The sequence below is a fragment of the Falco peregrinus genome, chromosome 1 (assembly GCF_023634155.1).
Source record: "Falco peregrinus isolate bFalPer1 chromosome 1, bFalPer1.pri, whole genome shotgun sequence".
Classification (NCBI taxonomy): Eukaryota; Metazoa; Chordata; class Aves; order Falconiformes; family Falconidae; genus Falco; species Falco peregrinus.
In genome coordinates, this window is record NC_073721.1 from 9,058,445 (window position 1) to 9,079,220 (window position 20,776).

The following is a 20,776-nucleotide window of genomic DNA, read 5'->3' on the forward strand; positions in this document are numbered from 1 at the left end:
ACCCACAGCTGCCTGGAAATGGTCACCACAGAAGTCAGTGATGATACGTTTAAGCTATTCAGAGTGCTGTTTATGTAAGAGAAAATTATTATTAACAAACATACAAAAATTAGGTAAAGGCATTAAGGATCAAGCCTAGAGACACCTACATAATGAGTGAAGTTACTTCAAGTTTGTGCAAGAGGGTGTAAATTTCCTAAGTTAAAAGTCTTGTTTTGAGTCAACTGAACAGGTGCTTAGTTTACATCAAAGGATGAGAAAATCACATAGGAAATAAACCTATAAAAAGAGGTTTAATTCAATTATTGAGGCCAAATCTTAGAGGAAAATGACTTCTGAATAGAGAGGCTGATTAGTGAGGAGGTGGAACGTTGAAAGCAGTCACTGCAGGACAGAAAGTCATTCATTTGTGGCCTTTCAGCAGGTGTAATATTGTCACTTATTCCTTTGTCAGTATGTGTTAACTGTTGAGGTTTCTTTCCCAAACACACGTTTCCCGTTTGTGTTCGTCAAAAAAAGCAAGAAATACAATGAGAGATTCCTATAGGCTGTCAGAGGAAATAAATAAACAACTCTTTCAGACAAGGAAGGGGTGTTTATCTTTGAAAGAGTATCATAAACCACACCTACAACTGAACACTTCCCATGAAGAGGGAAAACGATTACTTTGTTACACACAGTTGTAGAACATCCAAAGCGATAAACTGAAATCACAACAACACAAAAAGCCAAAATGGCCAATGTGAATGGGGAATGAAAGAACTACACAGTGTGGGGAAGGGATTGTCGTCTGGTGGGAGGTGGGTAACTTTTGCTGTGGAGTAAGAATTAGGGGTCTCCGATTAAGTAACTTGAAATGCAATTAGTGGAAAACTATCTGCAAATAACCTGTTGAGCTGATAAACTAACAAAGGGTTAAGCTAGGAAATAGTGTCGGTTGAAGTCAAAGTTGGCCAAGTTGGGTGGGGACAGATACATGACCACACAGGGCTGCAAGAAAAAGTCATCAAGTTGTAGCAGCAATGGTGGGGGTTGTTACAGACTGGTATGTAAAATCCCGTAGGAAAAGGCAGTACAGTGATGTGAAGAGTGAGAAGCAAGAAAAAAGCCACTTATGACTAAAAAAGCAATACCATTTGCAAAGAACTGAACAGCTGCAACAGTAATATAGTCTGTTGAAAGTTAAAAGATAAAGGTGATAATATGCCATGTGGAATGAAGAGGATACAAGATTGACAGCTGTAATCAAAACAATGCAAAGATCTGGCTGTGGAAAGAAGGAAATTACATACAGAGGAAGATGGAAGGATTTTTCCATTCCAAAAATCCTCTCATTAGGGTCTCAGTATAGTTTTAAGGAATGGAAGAGTATGCAATGCCTTTCTGTTAAAACCTCATCGTGAAAAAGCATAACAGAGAGTATCCTCAGAGCCACAGCCCGACTCCTGCATGCAAGCTGCTGGTTTCTAGTAAAAAGTATTTCTTTTTTTTTTAAAAAATAAAATATATACACACACACACACACACAACCACTACCCCCGCTTCCACGCACTGAGGAAGGGAGGAAAAAAATCACATTTTTAAAGCACTAAAGGAAAATTCTAATGTTTCATTACGTTACCAGGGGAGGTAAAAAATGGCTCTATTCTGGAAACTATAATCCTGTCATGGCATCATATTACTTAGGTCAACAGTGTGTCACCACGGGCTGCAAAAGGAGTATTGGGTATCAGAAGTCTTGAAACATACTCTTTTAAGTCAATTCACAGAGGCTTTTTTAGGTGACATGGGCCAGAACAATAAACTTACCTGGCTATTGTAGAAAGGAGCCTGATTTCGGAAAAAAAGAACAATGAAAGTGATACATGGCTGATATTATATTATCTATAGATGATCTTTCAGAACACAGGCCTTCCCTCTTTCCTCACAGGTCCAGAAAATTATGTGCTGGGATACAGAAAAAATATCTGGTCCAACCCTCCCGTTCAAGCAGGACCACCTAAAGCCAGTTGTCCAGGACTATGTCATTTAAAGTGCAATTCAGTGCTTGGTGAGTATTTATCTTCAAGATCATAAATGTCAAATGACTGAGTGCACTACACAAACTGACACTTTTTTCCCCTTAATCTCTCTTTTTTTTTTTTTTTTTTAAATGGGCTCCTTATTCCGTGTTCTTCTCCTCTCTGTTATCATGACCAGTCAAGTGGGAGACTAGCCAGTGACTGTCACGTATAGCTGCGTTACTGGTTTTTATCCAGTTCCTAAGTGACACTGTTGTTCCGTGCTTGGCACGCCAGGCACTGGATCTCCATAAATAATTATTCTGATGTCAGAGATGCAGGATTGCAGCTCCATTCAGACAGTCTGCCGGGCACGGGGAGTGGGCACATGAAGGATGCTTCTATTTACACACAGAAATCTTTGTCATTAGCCAAGAGCAAAGAGAAAGGAAACACAGAGAGAGCATGACAATCTAATGAGGATTTGTTCCTCTGTGGGGGAAGAAGCACAACGGTGGGTGCAGGGATTACAGCAGTTTGTATCTTGCCTCTTTCTGGAAATAAACAGGGATTATTTGCCCTCAGTACCATCAAAACTACCCATTTTACATGCACAGCATGAACTTTATTAATACATGGGAAAGAAAACGAAGGAAGCATGAGGGAAAAAAGAAAATATTGTCAAGTAAACCAATTCTGAACCCTGAGGAAAACACACAAGAAAAACTTTTAAAGAGCAATGCCATGTCACTCTGTAGTTTTATTTACATATAGATACAAAAGAAAAAAGGCAGATACACCTACGGTCAAGGCAGATGAACCTACAAAGAAGTTTCTTCTCTAAGGCTGCTACACTGCTGCTACCCAGGTGGGAAAAGCAGCTTCCACTCAAGTGCTTATTCTACCACATGCACATGAGGCTGGAAGTTCATTCTTGTTGCACCCCTCATGCCCTGCAAGCCCATCTAGGCAGGGAAAGAGAAAAAAATCTTGTGTGACAACACAGTACTTGCAATAGACTAGCTCTAAACTCTTCTTGAGGCACATTATGCAAGTTACATCACTCCTCGCTCTCCTCTTGTATGAGGACCATGACATTACTGAAGACTCAGGGAACCCCGCGTATCCAGCTGGTGCCCGAACAGAAGCGGCTCCATAGCTGTCCATCCATGCCACTGCCATCTCCTCTTTCAATGGGAGGATCAGAACCACAGAAACAGCCAAGACAGGGGCACACCATGGGTTTATACAGTGATGAAATTATGTTCTCTCATCTTTCCCTCCCCCTTTCCAAATTCTAACACTACGCTTTATTTATTTGACTGAGCCTGAGCCTGTGTTTTCTTAGAACTACCTTTTAAGAACAGTCATCTTAGTACTATTTAAGCTTAGTTCTTAGATCAGGGTCTTTTTCTGGAAAATAAACCAACTGTTATATATACCACCTTCACAAATTAACTCAGAAACCCAGGATAGCTGTAACATGTAGAGTCATCTCCACAGCATCCTGGCTTACTTGGAAGTATTTCAGAAAAAGATCGCTTAATTAAGAATGCTGGCAGCAGAAACCACCTCCGACAATAGCTAGGGTGATTAAGGTTGGAAAGAAAAGACTAAGCACATGGACATAGCCTTCTCTAGTTACTTTTATGAACTACGGAGTCCAAAGTATACAAATGAAATATTGTATTATCTCTCTTAATTAGAAGATGCTAAGATTCACTCTCTGCTTCTCTACCTGGGCTTAATTAGTGGCCTCAATACCCTTCTCTTGGCTTCTGAAAGGTCAAACGTGTAAACGCGTCTCCAAGCTGCTTGGCAAACATAAGCAAGGTAGAGCAGAAAAAATAATTTGTTACATATTAATGAAAAACAGTGTTTTGAACTCAGGAATAATAAAATAGATCCCTTATCTGCCCCATGAACAAGGTTAGCATGAGTGGGGAAATGAAAATACCTCTTTATATACATGTGTGTACGTATAATTACCAATGTCAAACTGAATGTATGCCAAAGTTTACACAGTCTCCCAACCATGAGCTATTTACCTTTTTTCACTGATGCATTCATTTCACAGGCTAAACTCAGCATTTGCACTGCACAGAATTGCCCTTGTAAAAATGTATTGCAATGAGATGGGTACAGAGACGGGGGAAGATGTATGTGAAATTCCCGAAACACTACAGCAACTCAGGATTTGCTGGGATTCCATTCAAATAAGTCACACAAAGCCTTCAGGGAACTGGCATGCAAACAGTTTCAGTTATGATGGTTTGTCATTCAACAAATTGGTCAGTATTAAAATAATCTGACTGCGGCTTCCGAATGACTTGCAAACATGTCTATTAGGATATGTTTTTTATTAAGCAAAGAAATTTTGCTATTGATATTAGACCACATGAAAAATATTATCTCTTGCAGAACAAGATGTGAGGGAGAGAAAATGGTTGGGGGAAAAATTATACTCATTAATAAGAAGTCTATAATCAGACTAGAAAACAAACATGCCAGCCACAAACAAAGAATTCCCCTGACTGTTAATGTATTAAATATTAAATAGCTAACTCACTTTAATCATTTGAAAAAACAAAACTGTGGAGAAAACTAGATCACAAGTTTTGTTTAGTAGCGGGTCACTTAATTTTGGGGTTAGACATAACTTTGATCACCACCACACACCAAAGGCAGAAAAACACTTCCAAGGACAGCCCCTTACGTAAAACACACAGATCAGGATTCAATATAAATTTCAATATTTTAAAACATGAACAAAACATACTTTGGGAAGAATTCACTTCCGACTCATATATGGGAACAATGCATGTCCTAGAAGTAAAATACCAAATTCTAAATAAGCATTCAGAAACAGGAATCCCACACTTGTGTAAGGTACTGTGCCGCAAAAAATTAATAAAACAAAACAGAGGCCATGTCTCTGTAGCTTGCAAGTGGTCACTGTTTAAGTAAAAAATCTTCTTCATGATAGCAAACATCAGCTGTTCATCTACCTACTTTTACTTCCAAAATTATAAAAGGTCAGACAGTGCATTCACAGTTAAAAAAACCTGCACACACCAAAAGACAAAAAAAAATAAAATAAGATAGTTTTAAGCATACCTTTCCTTTTTAAAATCAGGAACATGGAACTAGAAAGAACCACCTGCATCTTCTCCTATCTTAAACATCGCTTAATCCAATTATTCCACAAACCTACAGCATTTCACCTTAGAAGAACTTCCTTCTTTGGAAGGTTCCTTTGAGTCTGGTTGTCCTAAAACGTTAGGAACTTTTTTTTTTTTTTCCTATTTCCAGCCCCAATTTATTCATAGCAAATTAAATCACATCCTTCCTTCAGGTAATAGCACACAAGTATGATCTTGATAAAAATCAAACTAACATGTCCCAGCCTCCCGTATGTTCAGCAAATAGTTCAGTCAAACCTAAAATCTTGTTCCTGCATGCTGGAGTTAAAAGTTCAGCCCTGACTGCAACAGATGCCTGCCCACAGCCTTCAACAGCCAACTGACTTGCCTGGTGCTGTCAGGGAAGTCTGCAGATGCCTGACACAACACTGGAACTTTAAATATGCAAGAGGCTACATTCCCTGTCCAAGGCAAATGACTTTGACATGGGTTTCACAACAGAAGTGAACAGGAAAACTGACAGCTAGTACAGTTACTCCAAGATCATCTTGATGGTCGAGGAGTTTTGTCCAAATTTCTTCTTCCTCTTTTATTTTTTAATTATTTCGTCTTTCCCAATTACTTTACAAACAGAAAATGAAGCAACTCATTGCATGCAGGGAAAAAAAAGAAAGGGGGTTAAAGCTTCCAGCCACTTCCAAAAGCATAAAAGGCTAACAACCTTGGGTAATAATATTTTTAATTTCTACAATGTCTTTTACTCTGATTTCAATTTTCACATTTGCATATATATATACACACACATATATGCATGTGTATACATATTTTTATATGCATAGACTTTTTTGCACCATTTCACTAAATAACTCAAAGCATAGTTAAAATCATCTAATGTATCCAAAAGTAACAATTTTATTGGCAACAACTGCATACAGCCATGAAAAGGATTATCTTGCACTACACAAAAGGTGTGTAACTTCTCCCTGATGAAGATGCATGGTTACATTTTATAGTTCAACTTCTTTTATTTTAGGACTGGAATCCCTCTGCCCTTCCCGATGGCAACCATAGAAACTTGTTCTCCCAATTCCCAAAAGACACGCTCATCAGGTCATTCAATTAATACTTTACTCACCGATGCTACTCAGAGAACTGCTGCTTTCAGAATCAGAAGGCATGATGGACAGCACACTGTACGTAGATCCTAAAATTAGAAAAACAAAAACAGTATTACTTTTTCCCCCCCTCTTAAGTTCCTTTCCCCAAACCAAGCTAAACATACAATTTCTTGATACTGTAAGATGCCAAACATTAAATTAGAGAGAACACGCATCACTAATCCATAAAATGCTAAAAGGAAAAGTATAATTTGTAAATGAACATTGCACTGAGTGCTGAGTAGGAAATCATTTTGGATAAAATGGTAAAAATGAGTTCAGCAACACACTTTACTAATACAATGGTTATTTCAGAAAAACTGCAAATAGAGTTTCGCCTCTACTACATTACAAAGATTATGAGTGATACCTGTGACAACAGAGTTATTTCAGTTTCGTATCTTTGTATATGTACTAGCTCCTATTTTGCTGTATAACCGATTTCTATTCTTATCATCAAATTTCCTTCAGACTTAGAAATTTCATTTCACTGGTAAACAAACCATGCTTGCATCCATTTGCAACTTTCAGTACCTGACCTTAAAAGCAAGGACCTACAGAGCTATCTGCTGTTACCGACAATCTCAAGTTTTTTCACATATTAATAGATCAATAGACAGAGGCGTCTTTATTTGAGCTGTTTTAGCAGTATGCTAGACTTTGCTTACCAGAAGAACTAGAAAAACAGGTCCTACTTCAAAACCTTACAGACTAAACAGCTCCGCCATCCCTCACGAAGAGGATAAACGCCCCGCAGTAAAGGCAGGGAGTGATTACGTGCAGAAGTGATCTGAAATCTGCTCCATTGCCAGCGCTAGCTGGGATGCGAGACCTGTCTTCACAACCGCCAAGCTCAAAGACAGTTTCAACACTTCCAAGAGCCGCCTTTCCTACAGTCCTCCTCCTTAAGTTTCAATACTACTTTCTCCCACTCTCTTTGAAATTAAGGAAAAAATGCTGAGAAGTAGCACGAGATTAAACACATGGATCTACCTTTGAAATACATTAAAGAAAGGACAGGATGCAAAGTAAGAAAGAAATCCTAGTTTTTGCTCATCTCCTCTGCTTCTTGTCTACAGACATGACATCTATAACTACCACAGTGTTAGGTGAAGGAAAAACAAGATGTGATAAAATAAATTTACTGACAAAGTGAACAATAACAACAAAGTGAATTTAAAAATGCAAACACGCTTGGGGTCCAACCTCCAGCTAGTAAAAGTGACACGGACCCCAACTTTATTGGGGTATGTTTGTTTATCTTGACAAAGAGTGAGGCTCCTACGTTTGCTAAAAGGAGTGATATCTAGGCTAAAGCAAACTGAAACAAGTAGATGAACGTAAGGAAAAAGTCCTTCCAAACAAATCCTCTGGATTTATTAGCAGACATGGCAGAAAAGAAGTACCAGAAAAGGAACTGAGTCTTGAAGTAGACTGTTTAACCTGACAAATCCCTGTGAGAAATGATTCAAAATATACTGGTTAAAAAAACCTTCTAGATGATTGCACGGGATGTAAGTTTTTTGTTACGTGCTGATTTTTAAATGAAATATATGACAAGCATGTCACTGACACACCGGCTTCATAAAAAAAAAATAATCTGCTGTGAATTTTTGCTTCCATTTCAAGCATTTTCACATAATAATTTAAGCTGTGGCCCAATTTCATTTAAAGCTTATTAAAAGCAAAATCATTTCTGCACTAATTAAAATCAACCTCTTTGCATATTCTAAACTTGTATGACTTGCAGTATTTCTTGCAGTCTGGACTAAAAGGATTAGAATATTAAGGGAAGCTGAAAAAAGCAGTATATTAAACAAAGTAGGACATCTTTGACGACAGATAACACGTACCAAGATTGTATCAAAACTGCGTGGGACTCAAGCACAATAAAATCTTGTGCCAAGAAGTGACACTTCATTATACTCGGCAACTTAAAGCAAAATCACCCAGATGCTCTAGAAGATTACACAGGAGTCCCATACCTAAACCAATTTTTACTGATCGTTAGCTGCTTTAGCTTCTTTTTGAAGAGTGCAGAAAGAAAAGACTCAAAACCTTCTCATCTTAGCTGATCTTGCTTTTATTTGTCTTCAAGAAGCACTGATTCTCTCCACCTTCTTTTCCTGTGTTAAAAGCCAGAGCCAAGACTTAAAACGAGTTAAATCCTGCTCTCTGGAATAGATTGAAAGGTTTTGCGAAGCTGACTTCATCAATGGAGACATATGACTCTCCCTAGCGACGTTCTTAAAACATCAGCTCAGATTTGTCAATGCAAGATCCGGTATGCATGGCATGTTATCACAAGGAAACGTACAATTGTGAAGAGGGGAGGAATCATCTGACCCATTCATAATTCCTCCCTGCTAACAACCACAACAACAAAATGAAATAATGAAATAATAATAAAAAAATAATCTAGTGACATTTGTCTGGCTCCCAAGGCTGTTTGTGGGTATGTTTACTTTTGTTTGCTTTTAAAATACACAGGATATGAGTCCATTATCCGCAACACGTGCCACCTCTGTCATCAGAGGCAGTATTAGTAAGCATCAGAAACAACACCCAGAGGATTCTACACAGCTTTCCCAGTATTAAAATTAATCTTCAGGTACTGAACTGACAGACATCCACATATTCAATTCGGGCTAAAGTAGCACTGTACTTGACATATCCCGCTTGATCAAACCAGAAACACCTCAGTAGTACCTGAAAGTGCTCTGAGATTCCTCCTCACAAATGAAAACGCTCAAAATCATCCCAACAGGAACTCAGGTACAGGCAAAAAGGCAAGGAAAAAGCCCCAGCTACTTCTTATAACCAAAGGCACTAGAACACCCTGTTTATTCATGAGCTATACAACCACAGTATTTTAAGAAATTTGTTGCAAAACCTTTCCCCCCTGCCCTTGCCAAGCAATTTTCCACTTAATTTTAAATACTTAAAACTTTCTCACTGTCCATCTCGTCAAACTGCACAAAAAATAAGATCAGAACACAGAACCCAACAAGAAGCCATGACTACTTTTTCAGGTTCAAAGTGCTTCACACCCAGGGGTTCACCCGCCTTTCACCACACTTTCCCAAATATTGGTCTTTCATATTTTTCCACTAGTATTCACCTCGCATGCCAAAGTCCCTGCTACATTTTATTTCAATTCACTGACTCCTAACGATCACTGACATAGGCTTTAAGATCAAAATTACAACTTGAAATGACAGAATTTTGACAAACAAAATAGATAATACTCAAACTTAATTTATTAATAATAATAATAAAAAAAAAGTGACCTGTCTTTTACAGATACATATTCGTACAGAGAGGAAGAAGAGCGCAAGCATCCTGCCTGTGCATGGCAGACTTGCTTTTGGGGCATTTCTTTTTTAGTCATCCAGATTTAAGCTTCGGATCAGTTCCTGGCTGTATTAAACAGCTTTGGCAGAACAGAGGGACTTCGAAACTGCTACAGTATATACTCGAGAATCTCAAGAATCCCATTTCCTTCTATTTTCAATAACTAGAGCAAGTCAAATTTCCTTAATTTATTACGGTCTTTATTAGTCAGATGACAGGAAGGCCACTTAAAAACTTGCAAGTTCAGCAAAGGAACTAGTTTAACTGTGGAAAGCCATCTCCAGGGACAGCAGAAGAACTGGATTCCACTTTGCCACCATCTTTCACACAATGTCCACATGGCAAGGGTGATGTGTGTTTTCCTTGTTAAGGAGGACGGTGACAGGGAAGAGTTACGTGTCCTAACAAGACACCAACTGTCTAACCAAGCAAGTTTCTCGTCAGCAATGCCAAGTCTCAACTGCTAGAATCAAATTGTTAGCACAAAATTAGAACATTTCTCTCATTTGTCTTTCTAACCTTTGAACTGTGAAGCACCATGTAATACCGGGCATCACCTGTACTTCAAGGAGAGACCAAAAAAACCAAGCCAGCTAATCGCAAAGCAAAGCCTCCAAAAGAAGCTTGCACTTGGTACCTTCTGCCAGAAAGCAGCACACAGGATCAAGTATAATATCTTCTAAGACTAAATGCTAATTATTTTCTGAGAAAAAACACACTGTGTTCAAATTTCATTGTAGGCTGAACGTCAGGATTGCCACGGCTGTGTAGCACCTTCTCCTCCTCTGTACAAATACGTGCACGCAGGCAGGCTCTGCTGGTGGCTCTACAGCACAGCGCATTCCAGGGACTGCAGTGGCAAAAGAAGACACAGGGACTCAGCTTTCCAGAATTCATCGCACAGATGCTTTCAATCCATTAATTTTTTTTTCAAAACTTATATTTTGCTTTCAAATATTTACAGAACTGTATCTATCTGAAAGAAGGCTATTTCATCTTCCAAAACGTGCTATATTAACTAAATGACTGAGTAGGAATAAGACTAATTACTCCCTCAGATACACACCTCCAGCACAGGGCTGGAGAGGCAGGTATACTGAACCTGTTTGAGTGGGTGAAGAACCAGGGTTGAATTCAAGGAGCATTAGGTGTTTCATCCCCAAGATGGGGAGTGCTCTGGTCTTAGCTGCCCAGCTCTGGGCACGTCACCCCTCTTGAAGGATCGCGTTCAGATCTGCAGTACGGCTGACTCCTAAATCAAGCATGTTGTCTTAACTAGGAACACTTAACTCACAAGGGCTGAGCCTAGGAGGAGCGCTTCACCGGCACAAATTTCTTTGCTACACCTCTGCTTTTAAGGATGACATTAAACACCCCTCCATGCTCCCCTGCTGCAAATTTCCATTGTTAATTAAAATCTGCTCTTCCTCCCACCTCCCTTCCGAGCACAGTGACTGCCAGCTGATTCAACTCCTTGTCAGCAAATGATTTTTCTGATGGAGGTCCAACGCACCAGATGAGAGGGCAGTGTGACAAACATTTGTTTATCCACATCTCCGTGCAGCAAACCCAAATGACTTTGGCAGGACTCCTGCTTGCTGTGGGGGAGCGAAAAAGTTTGATTAGAACTGGAAGCGACCCAGATGACAACGTTCCCATTGCCTTCACAACGAACAAAACTGCCCAAGGAGCTTAAGATCCCATGATGTGCCATGCTCTGTCTCTGACGCTATCCTTCTCTTGGCAGCCTGTGCAGCCAGGTTTGTCACAAAGAGCAAGACACAGTCATTTCTTGCAAGTTGTGTGACATTCAGATACTAAATTCTGACCTCACACAAACCCTTCAATGGGGTATTTTCTTCCGTCCATGTCATACTTTTTTCAGATGTTCCATAGCCATTTACCTTTAAAGATAGGAGTATCTCCAAGAACAAAGGTACAAACTTGGCAGTAAAGGAAAAATGGTGGTAGAGGTCACATCGGCTAAAGTTTGCTGCCTCTTCCCCCATCTGCTTTTAAACATGGCTGTTACTTATTCTGCACACCTACAGGTCCTTCATGCTGTGCCCTCTGGCATAAAATCTTCTTAATTTTAGAACACCATGAAAACTAAATGAACATTAAACAGATTTTTAAATAATTAAGCAGCTAAAAATTCACAATTTTTACTTCCCAGATGCCTCAGTGTGGAACACCTTCACAGAGACAGGGTCAAAAAGTTCATTTTCCTTTTACAATGGAGAAAACATTGTACAACAACCTGTTTAAGAAATACCAAGATATTAATATTAAATGTGTGGGTTTAGAAAAGATAGACATTTTAGTGCTTAAGCCATCATTCAATTCCAAGTGATTAAACTTGTGATAAACTCTTGTTGAGGACAGAAACTTCACACATAAACAAGGACTTTGGCACCTTCCTCTGAAACACGGTGAAAACCAGCACTGGTGACAGAATAACAAGTCAGGCTGATTCTGATTTAATATGACAATTTCTGTGTAGGTTTAGATTCAGAAAACTTAAGTAACCTGCTGGAGGCCAGAGACATCAGTAAAGAAGCCCTGAGTTCAGATGCTTCATGTCCTAGCTGTCAGTCACAGTCAAGTACAGCATTTGACCTTCAGCTGTTAAAAACAACGCTACACAAATATCTGTAAAATTCCTGTTTTCTTAGCAGCATCTGTTCAAAACACTTCATAGTAGTATAAACCCACAGACTGACATTTCTAAACATGTATTCCTAAGTGCACCCTCTCTTAGAGGTATTTTTTTTTCTTTAGCCAGGAAGCAATACAGTGATCTATGCTGAAAAGAATTTCCAACCTATCTTTAAGATATCAGAAATCTCATGTCACTGGACTACTGGTGGTGCATCTCACTGCATTGTGAATTATTAAAGGAAGCAGATGTTGGTGCCTTCCATAAAACAAAAGCAGAAGAGTGGCAGCGAGAAAATAAGAGGAAAGGCTGAGAGGCAAGACAACGAGGTAGTTCGTTACCACTACGTTACTTTACCATTAGGATACATCCGCTGCTGTCCACATACTTCATTAGCGTTACTTGTTCTCATTTGCTGCATTGTGAGCAGTGGGTCAAATCATCGTCTTTTGACATAAAGAAGCACAGAAAAGATTACAAGTCTTAACAGATCTGAATTTGCACAGCTTGATTCACAAAACACATAAGATGACAGTGCTTCAGCTGACAGCATTCAAGCCATTTTGCCTAATAAAGCCTTAAAGAGGTGGGACAGAGGAGCCAAGCTACCAGGAAATTTTATTAGCAGGACAGCAGCTGGTAAATGGAAGCCAAGAGCTACAAAAGCTTATGACTCCTTAAAAAACAAACAAAACCACACCTAAGTATATCAAGTCAGCTAGAAATCATGTCCCTTGCTACCTTCCAATCTTCCATTTCTTTCTTTGCAATTTATATAACGACTAATTTCATCTCTTGCACTCTGTGAAACCACATCAGAAGTGATAAATTATATCTGCTGGAGCAGTTGGACCAAAGATGTAATCATAACCGCTGCTGCTATTGTTTATTCAAAAAGTCCTGCAGCAATTCAGGTTCAGAAAACCAGAAACAACTGCTTTAACCTTTGTCTTCTTGCTTTTTGACTGGGATGGCTTTTAACCATGTTAGTGAGTGCATTTTGTCTTGACAAGTCATTTGTCTCCAACACTCCATTTCAGCTAAGAAGAACTGCAACAGCAAATGGCCATTGCCCTCCTCTTACAGCCCTGAATTTCCATTAGGTAGTGCAGCGAGATGGGTTATGATTTTTCAACAGCTATTTTAAGGCTAACAGCAACATAGCTAGCTACTGCGAAAATATCAGCATGCAAACCTACATTATTCAGATCCCGGCAAAAGAACAACTTACAGTTTGTAGAGCTGCATGCACTCCCTTCACTGCTAACTTTCTTACAAAAGAAATGCATATTTTTTTAGGCTGACATTCAAAAGGCCAAGAAAAGAATAACTGGCTCCAGATTCTTTAACCTCAGCATTTAGTAATGATAGAAAAAACCTGCATTTAAAGCCAAGTCTTAGTAAAACTGCAATGCAGGTAGGTGAAACAAATTGTCATTTATTTCAGCTCAGGTGGATTGTACAGGTGGTCCTTCCATTATTACCAAAGCGGCAGTGCCGTCTTCTGTTCGACCAACATGATGTGGTATTATAACAGCTGACTACCTTATCAAGTACCAAAATCAGTTTTATGAATTATTTTTAGTATACCCGCTTTAACAATGCCAGTTAACCTATTCCAGGAAAATCCACCGCTGTTCCACTGGTACCATCTACCTCACCCACGGAGCGTCTGCAAACTCCCCTTTGCTCTTCTCTGTATCAGTGGTCAAAGCACATCCCCGTTCTGCCCACTCTTACACCCAGCCTGGTCCCATTTGGTCCCAGCTGCCTATTCCTCTACACTGTCCGAATAGATTGTGGTAACTCAGAGCTGCCTATTTCTAAAAAAGTTTCTCATCTGCCCTGTATCTAGATCATGATCGGCTTTCATCTGTCAGACATTTAGAAAATGTCATTTTCAAGGCCACTGCTCAGTCGTCCTGGTCCATTTTCTGAGTTTCATTGACAAGTATATGGCAGATGAGAGTTAAGGCACCTTGACAACGACGAAGTAAAGGAATTGTGCAAAGTGGAGGAAGTGTCCCAAGTATGTTGCTCTGCTACAAATGGTCTCTGTCCACAGAACTCACACTCCAGACCTGCTGAACCTGATACTGACTACTAGAGCTCTTCGGGCTCTAATCGCACAGTACGTGAACAGCCAGCTGGGCAGCTCCAGACACCAACGAAGCTGAGACGCGATCTGGACTCCTCCTAGGCCGTGACTGAAGGGTGCCATTGCTCACCACAACTGCAGAAAAAGCAGGTGAATTGGGAAATACGACAAGTCATCCGGAAAAGTCCACCCCAATCCCATTTAATGCTGGGGTACGAAACTTGTTAGCAATATCACTGAGTTGAGTCACAACTCTTAAGAATAAGGAAATATTATGCATCCATTCTTATTCTGGAGGAAAAAGGAATAGAGAGATGATGGACCATGTCACATGTCACAATTTGGGCTGGGAACGGACAGCTCAGACTGTTCTTCCCTTTCATTGAACTTTGACAGAAATAGTATCCCTGAACGCATTCAAACTCCTTGCTAGCTCCTTTTAACCCCAGATAACAATATATCCACACCTATTTTTCCTAGCACACTAACCAGTTCTTAAAAGTTTGAAGAAAGACTGGTTGGTTATCCGTTTTGTTATGCAGCATTCCTTTCAGGGAATGCTCACTTTGCAAAATTATTTCTGTATCTGGAGGCAATTCTTTACATCAAGCTATATTCCAGAAGCTTTGCAAGTAGTCTTGACTGAGATTTCTGGAGGATGATGCTGTCCACCATTTGCAACGGACCCTAGAAGATTTAAGTGAAAGGAAATTATGTTCAGAAAATACCCACACGCTATGCAGTCAAAAGGAAGGAACTGTTGCGGGATGAAGATGGTAAATACTACACCCCTACAAATGCATTCTCAATCAGCAACAGATGCCTTACTAAATTCGCAATGGTGACAATTAAGAGATTTGAACTTCACTGAGTTTGCACAGACATACACAGAACTTTGTAGCACGTTATTTCATCAAATAATCGGGCAGTCAGGTAATATGAATGGCAAAATAAAATTTAGGAATAGTATTATTAACTCTGCAACTAAATGCTATATTTAAAAGTTAATTGAAATTTTGGAATTAAATCAAAGTACCTACCTAATTACGTTTGTAAAGAGGCCATGCCATAAAAAAAAAAAAAAAAAAACAAACCAAAAACAGAAAGGAAAAAGTAACTACAGGTATTTAAACCTCCAGACACTGACACTCAAGAGACTAGAGATCTACCAGGTAACAAGGAAACCAAGCACTAATTCTTCAAGACTAGCCTCTTAACACATCCAGCCCTTTCATTAACACACTGTAGCTTGCGATGGGGCATTCCCTCTGCAGAAGCGTGGGTGATGAGCGCGTCCATCACGTGCCTAACCTGAGCTTTTTTCTAATCCAAGCTTCGCCCATAACTAACAAGAATCATGGTTCAAACTGTTTTTTTAGGACAAGTCATCAAGAACACACATGTACCTACACCCATCCCTAAACACAGGCTAAATATAAGAACTGATCTGCTTCAATGATAAAGGCACGGTTAAAGCCACATCGCTTTCCTCTTCCGCAGAGATTTTTAAACAAGGACAAAGGGATTTAACATAGTTCTAGCTTACTTCTGCACAGCAGGAGAATTAGGCACACAGGGAAGAAAGCACCTAACATAAACATGACCACGATCACACCAAGGGGTTATGCTATTTACAGCTCAGGAAAAAAAAAAGAAAAAAAAAAAAAAAAGGAAAAAAAAGGCCATGTTTAGGCCAGTCCTTTGTGATTCCAAGCACAGAAGTAACATCAAAGTCCAAAGGCTTTTTTTTTCCCTCTCTGCATACTATCCACCTTATCTAAACTTAATTTGCCTATGTACAGCTTAATCTTGTAAAGCCAACTTGTCTGAAAATCCTTCCAATTTCTACAGCCCTAGCACATCAACAAGGACCAAACTTGCAACCAGAAACAGAACAGAGCAGCTGGAACACTCTTCTCAAACAGCGGCTCCTGTTACCCTCCAAGAACTAAACCAGCATCAGATTGAAGCAGCTGTGCTTACACGGCATCTCCTTATATGCTGTTCTCCATATTAAATGTTATAAATAACAACAATTAGGAAAACTTACGAGCCTGTTATGTCTAGCCTGAATCCCCTATTTCTCTACAACTCACAAACTAGCTCAGGTCTACTGCTCAGTAGGATCGCCAGAGATGTACGAACACAATCACCCAAATTCAGACTTTGTGGGAGCCAATATTCAACACACCTCCTTTGAAGATGAAGTGGCATTATGACATTTGACTTTTTCAAACCATGCACCTCTATATTAAACTGTTTCTGTTACTCTGTATGAAACCTGGCATAATGCTCAAGTAAACTCCTTTCAACCTTGAAAGGAGATGCATGCTCCCCAGCTAAGCCCTGAAAAATGAGTTCTCCTGATACTGCTCTTCATAGCGTGCTTCAATATTCAGCCTCTAAGTATCCCCCCTTCAAGAAAAACAACAGAATAAAGCGTCCCAAGATGGTTTTATTAAGGTATGTCAGAGAAGCACTTTAAATTCAACTTTGTTGTGTTGTTACAATGAAAAAACCTACAAGCACTTTCACACAGAAGAGGGCTCTTCCAAGCTTCTTCTGCCTTTCTGTTTACAGCAATTGTTACTTGAAATGGTAATAGAGCAGATACATGTAAGCTAAATCATTTAATCTAAGATTTCTTGTCTCCTTGACAAGTTTCTTTTTTTTCCGCAACACACTACTTCATTTAAGAAAGCAAAAGCAAGGAAGAAGAAAACATACAGCTTTTTTTTGTTCCCCTCCTAGTGCTCTATCTAGAGCGGGAAACCCTGTTGCTAGCAGTAATTACATATAAACACATATATATTTATTCTGTAGGCACAGAGTACAAGGCTCTGCTCAGTACTTGCCTGTTACCTACAGACTTCAGGCCTAAGTCCTCTTCAGGACATCTGCAATTACAGGAAGGTCATCAGAACTGCATGGATGCTACTAGCATGCAGCAAGTGCTGCAGACAGAAGAAATGTTGAATCCATGGCAAAGCGACAGAGACCCCTCTCTAAAACTGGACAAATTGGAGCAAACATTCTGTGTGCATCTATACAGGATCTTTCCAGAAAGGTACAAGTTTTCACAAAGGTAATCCCTTAATCAGATAACTTCTCAAAGTGCCAAGCACTGATACGACCTCAGAAGAGCGGGTGGAGAAGGTACTGATACCAATAAATGACTGGACCATAGACTATACTTTTTCAGAAGACAAACACGCAGATACAAAAAAGAAATGGCACCTACACCCTCATTTAAACAATACCATTCAGTATGTCATCAAGTGCTCTGCTGCACTGAGCGATTATTACAGAGGTCTATTGCGTATGAACTATTCACAAAAATCATTTGTTACAGAAATCCCCAGGGGAAAACTTCATGCCTCTTCTGGTTACGGCTGCACCACCCACAGGAACGTTTCATCCCTCACCAGAGGTAACCTTTGGCTGTGATGATGGCAGCAACAGGCTGATAACCTCCGCTGCCAGCACCGCCAGCATGCGTGTGAGCAAACCTCTCCCTGACACACACAAAGAGTAACGCAGAGAAATGTTGCTTAAGCTTCCTAATGGCAAAAGCAACGTGTGACTAAATACAACAAAAAGCCATCTTCCCCCACGTACTGGGGTGCTCATGCATACAAGTGCTCACTCTACCTGGGAGCTAAGAGCAGAGAATGATGGGGGAAGAAAAAAAAAAAAAAAGAAAAAAAAAAAAAGGAATTCATCTGGAAGCAATTATGGCACGCATTCCTCTCTCCCCCTTTTTGCCTCTCCTCTGCAAGGCATGAGCGCTGCTACTTTTCCTCCCCTGATGGTCACGGCAGGGCAAGGTGGAGACCGTGTCCTCAGCCTCTGCTGAGGCCAGAGCAGCGAGGCAGCCCTGCAAGGCAACACGGTGCTTGGCAGAGCTGAAGGAGTTTGCTTCAACACAGCTATCCTTGGGGCTCCGTCTGACTTCATCTTTCAGATAATTCCCTTGATGACAGACCCTGTTTGGAGACGAAATCAATTTTAGAGTCTAGAGAGGATTTTTCCTACACAGCAAGGGTATCAACAAGGCTTTTTAGCCTTTTTGAGTATTATTTTCAGAGAAAGCAACTGCTGCGGCTCCAGCATGTCACAGAGTGGCTAATGACTTAAAAATGGGCTAGCTATGACTTTTTAAGCCAATACGTCTGGGGTACCAAGCAAGCAGCTGCAGCGAGCATACAAATAACCAGGAACTTGAGGTTCTAGTGACAGCCAGGTGGATCTTAGTAACGGGAGGATTTTTATAAGCCAAATATTCACTGTAAATCAACTGTAAGGAGAGGAAATAACGCCTGCGATACAGGCAGGCAAATGCTATCGGCTCCATCAACTCCGGAAATAAGTTTTAAAGTTTACTGCACTGAAGATGTGACAAGACTGAAATGCCACTCTTAGCAGGAAGCGGCAGCATCAGCGTTACATGACAGGACACACTAAGCTTAGTGGAGCACAGCAGACCCCCTGGAGTCTGCAAAGAAGCACAGGCTACAAATCCGTCGAATGCACTCGATGTCCGGCACGCTACTCCAAATGCAAATACAATGCCCCTAGTCCACTAAGACAGTGATGGGAGAGAAGACAAAAGCAAACAGGACTACAGCACTGAAGAAGCAGAAGATGGCATCCTGGACAGCACAAGGCAGAGCTGCTGGGGGGAGAGACCTGCCTTCCAGCCAAGAGCGGGCGCTGAGCCAACAACCGAGTCATGACCTGTCCTGCTTGGAAAGTCACCTGCCCCTCACAGAGCTGTGGTTTCCCCTCAACCCTCCCTCACCTCCATCCCTCGGAGTACAGGAGCAGATGAGGATGCTGCCTCCCCATCAGCACCACTTGTCAGGTGTGAAGGTTGACTGAGGACAGCTTTAACATTCAGGTTCAGCTACTGCTGCCAGCACAGACGTGCCTTAAATAAGCACGCCAGGTGGTCTGCAGTAGCAGATAGACTGCGTAACACTTTACAACCTCTTCATTTAACCGTATAAACATCCACATTTTACTGTTTGCATATCAGCAACAGAACAGGCAGCAGCAATCGTGCCTCCACAGGCAGCCTTGAAACAGGCTTTGTTGTGGAGGCTTAATGGCAGACTTTGACACCTCATCTCCACTCTGAGCCTTCAGTGAACCAGCTTCTTTACATCTTCCTCCTTGAACAGGTTCTGAAGATACTGGGGATGTTCCTAAAGGAGACGATGCCACTGCGAGCAGCTGCCATCAGGATCAAGTGTTTTGTGTTGTTTCCCATTTCAGCAGTAGCCATAAGAGCAGCAGTGAGGTCAAGGGTGCGCAGGGGACAGAAACAGCGTGAGAAGAACTGCAGTGGGTTTAATGAAAAAAAAAACCACCCACACACAGAAAAAGAGACATCCATTGTTTTCATTGTTTTCCTCACATGCACACTGCTTTCAGTATGAAACAGTGACATACAGTTAAGAACCAATTAAATCATAACCAAAATCATGCAATTCCTATTAGTAAGAAACGGCTTCCCCCCTCAAAAAACCTGCAGAAGACCCAAATTGAGATGAATTAGCATGCTACTGTACCCATAACCACCAAATGTTTGAAACACAGTACAATAAAGACCAAATTCAACTAGTCCATAATATGAAACAGCTTAGGAAATGACTATATGAACACAGGTTGAGATGAATCACTGTTTAGGTTAAAGCCTACCCTGTCGTGATTTATAGCAAACTTTCACACTCCAACTCGTTTTTACAGGACATTTTCACCATTTCTTTAATTTATTCTCGCATAGTACTGCATCGTCTCCTGTTGTTACAAAAGTATTTTTATTCTGTATTTCCATTTGATAAATCAAGAATATTCAAAATATTAACATTACAAACAACTACGTTACATTCAATTACAGTTTTTCCACATCCATCTGTTCTTATGATGCTGCTGGATTTTAATGTTAGGAATACATGGTTTAAAAAAGAAGTTTAATTGTGTCAGCTGAAGTATGTAAAAGCAAATAGAAAATCAGAGCTCAACTCAACAGTTCTGTCTTTTCTAATTGTGCTGTAAACCACAAGTTCCTCAAGGGAAATACTATTTCTTCTCTCTGGTCGGGTAATATCTTCCAAAAATTGACATTTTGAGTACATTAAAAGATTTGTCAGAAACAAGCGTGAATATTAGTTTTGATCCATTAGAAAGTGGTTCACATTTCAAAATCCACAATGCAACAAATCCCAAAAGGGTTTTAATTTGTATGAAAGCATATAACTATCTCTTTTTCTTTCATAAATAACACCAGTGGAAAACTTGAGAGAAAACTTAAATTCTTCAACTGAAAAGAAGGTTGATAGCAAGTAGCTCTTTAAATCATG

At 40.1% G+C, this 20,776-nt stretch overlaps 1 protein-coding gene across 3 annotated transcripts in view; it reads right to left on the minus strand.

Annotated features, from left to right (window-relative positions):
* The window catches only part of DLG5 (discs large MAGUK scaffold protein 5), a 109,336-nt gene that overhangs the window by 61,692 nt on the left and 26,868 nt on the right, over positions 1-20,776 (minus strand). For all 3 annotated transcript variants that reach the window (XM_055807501.1, XM_055807511.1, XM_055807494.1), the window contains exon 2: positions 6,279-6,347. In XM_055807501.1, the coding sequence (XP_055663476.1) occupies positions 6,279-6,347 (69 nt within the window). The remainder of the gene's footprint in view (positions 1-6,278; positions 6,348-20,776) is intronic.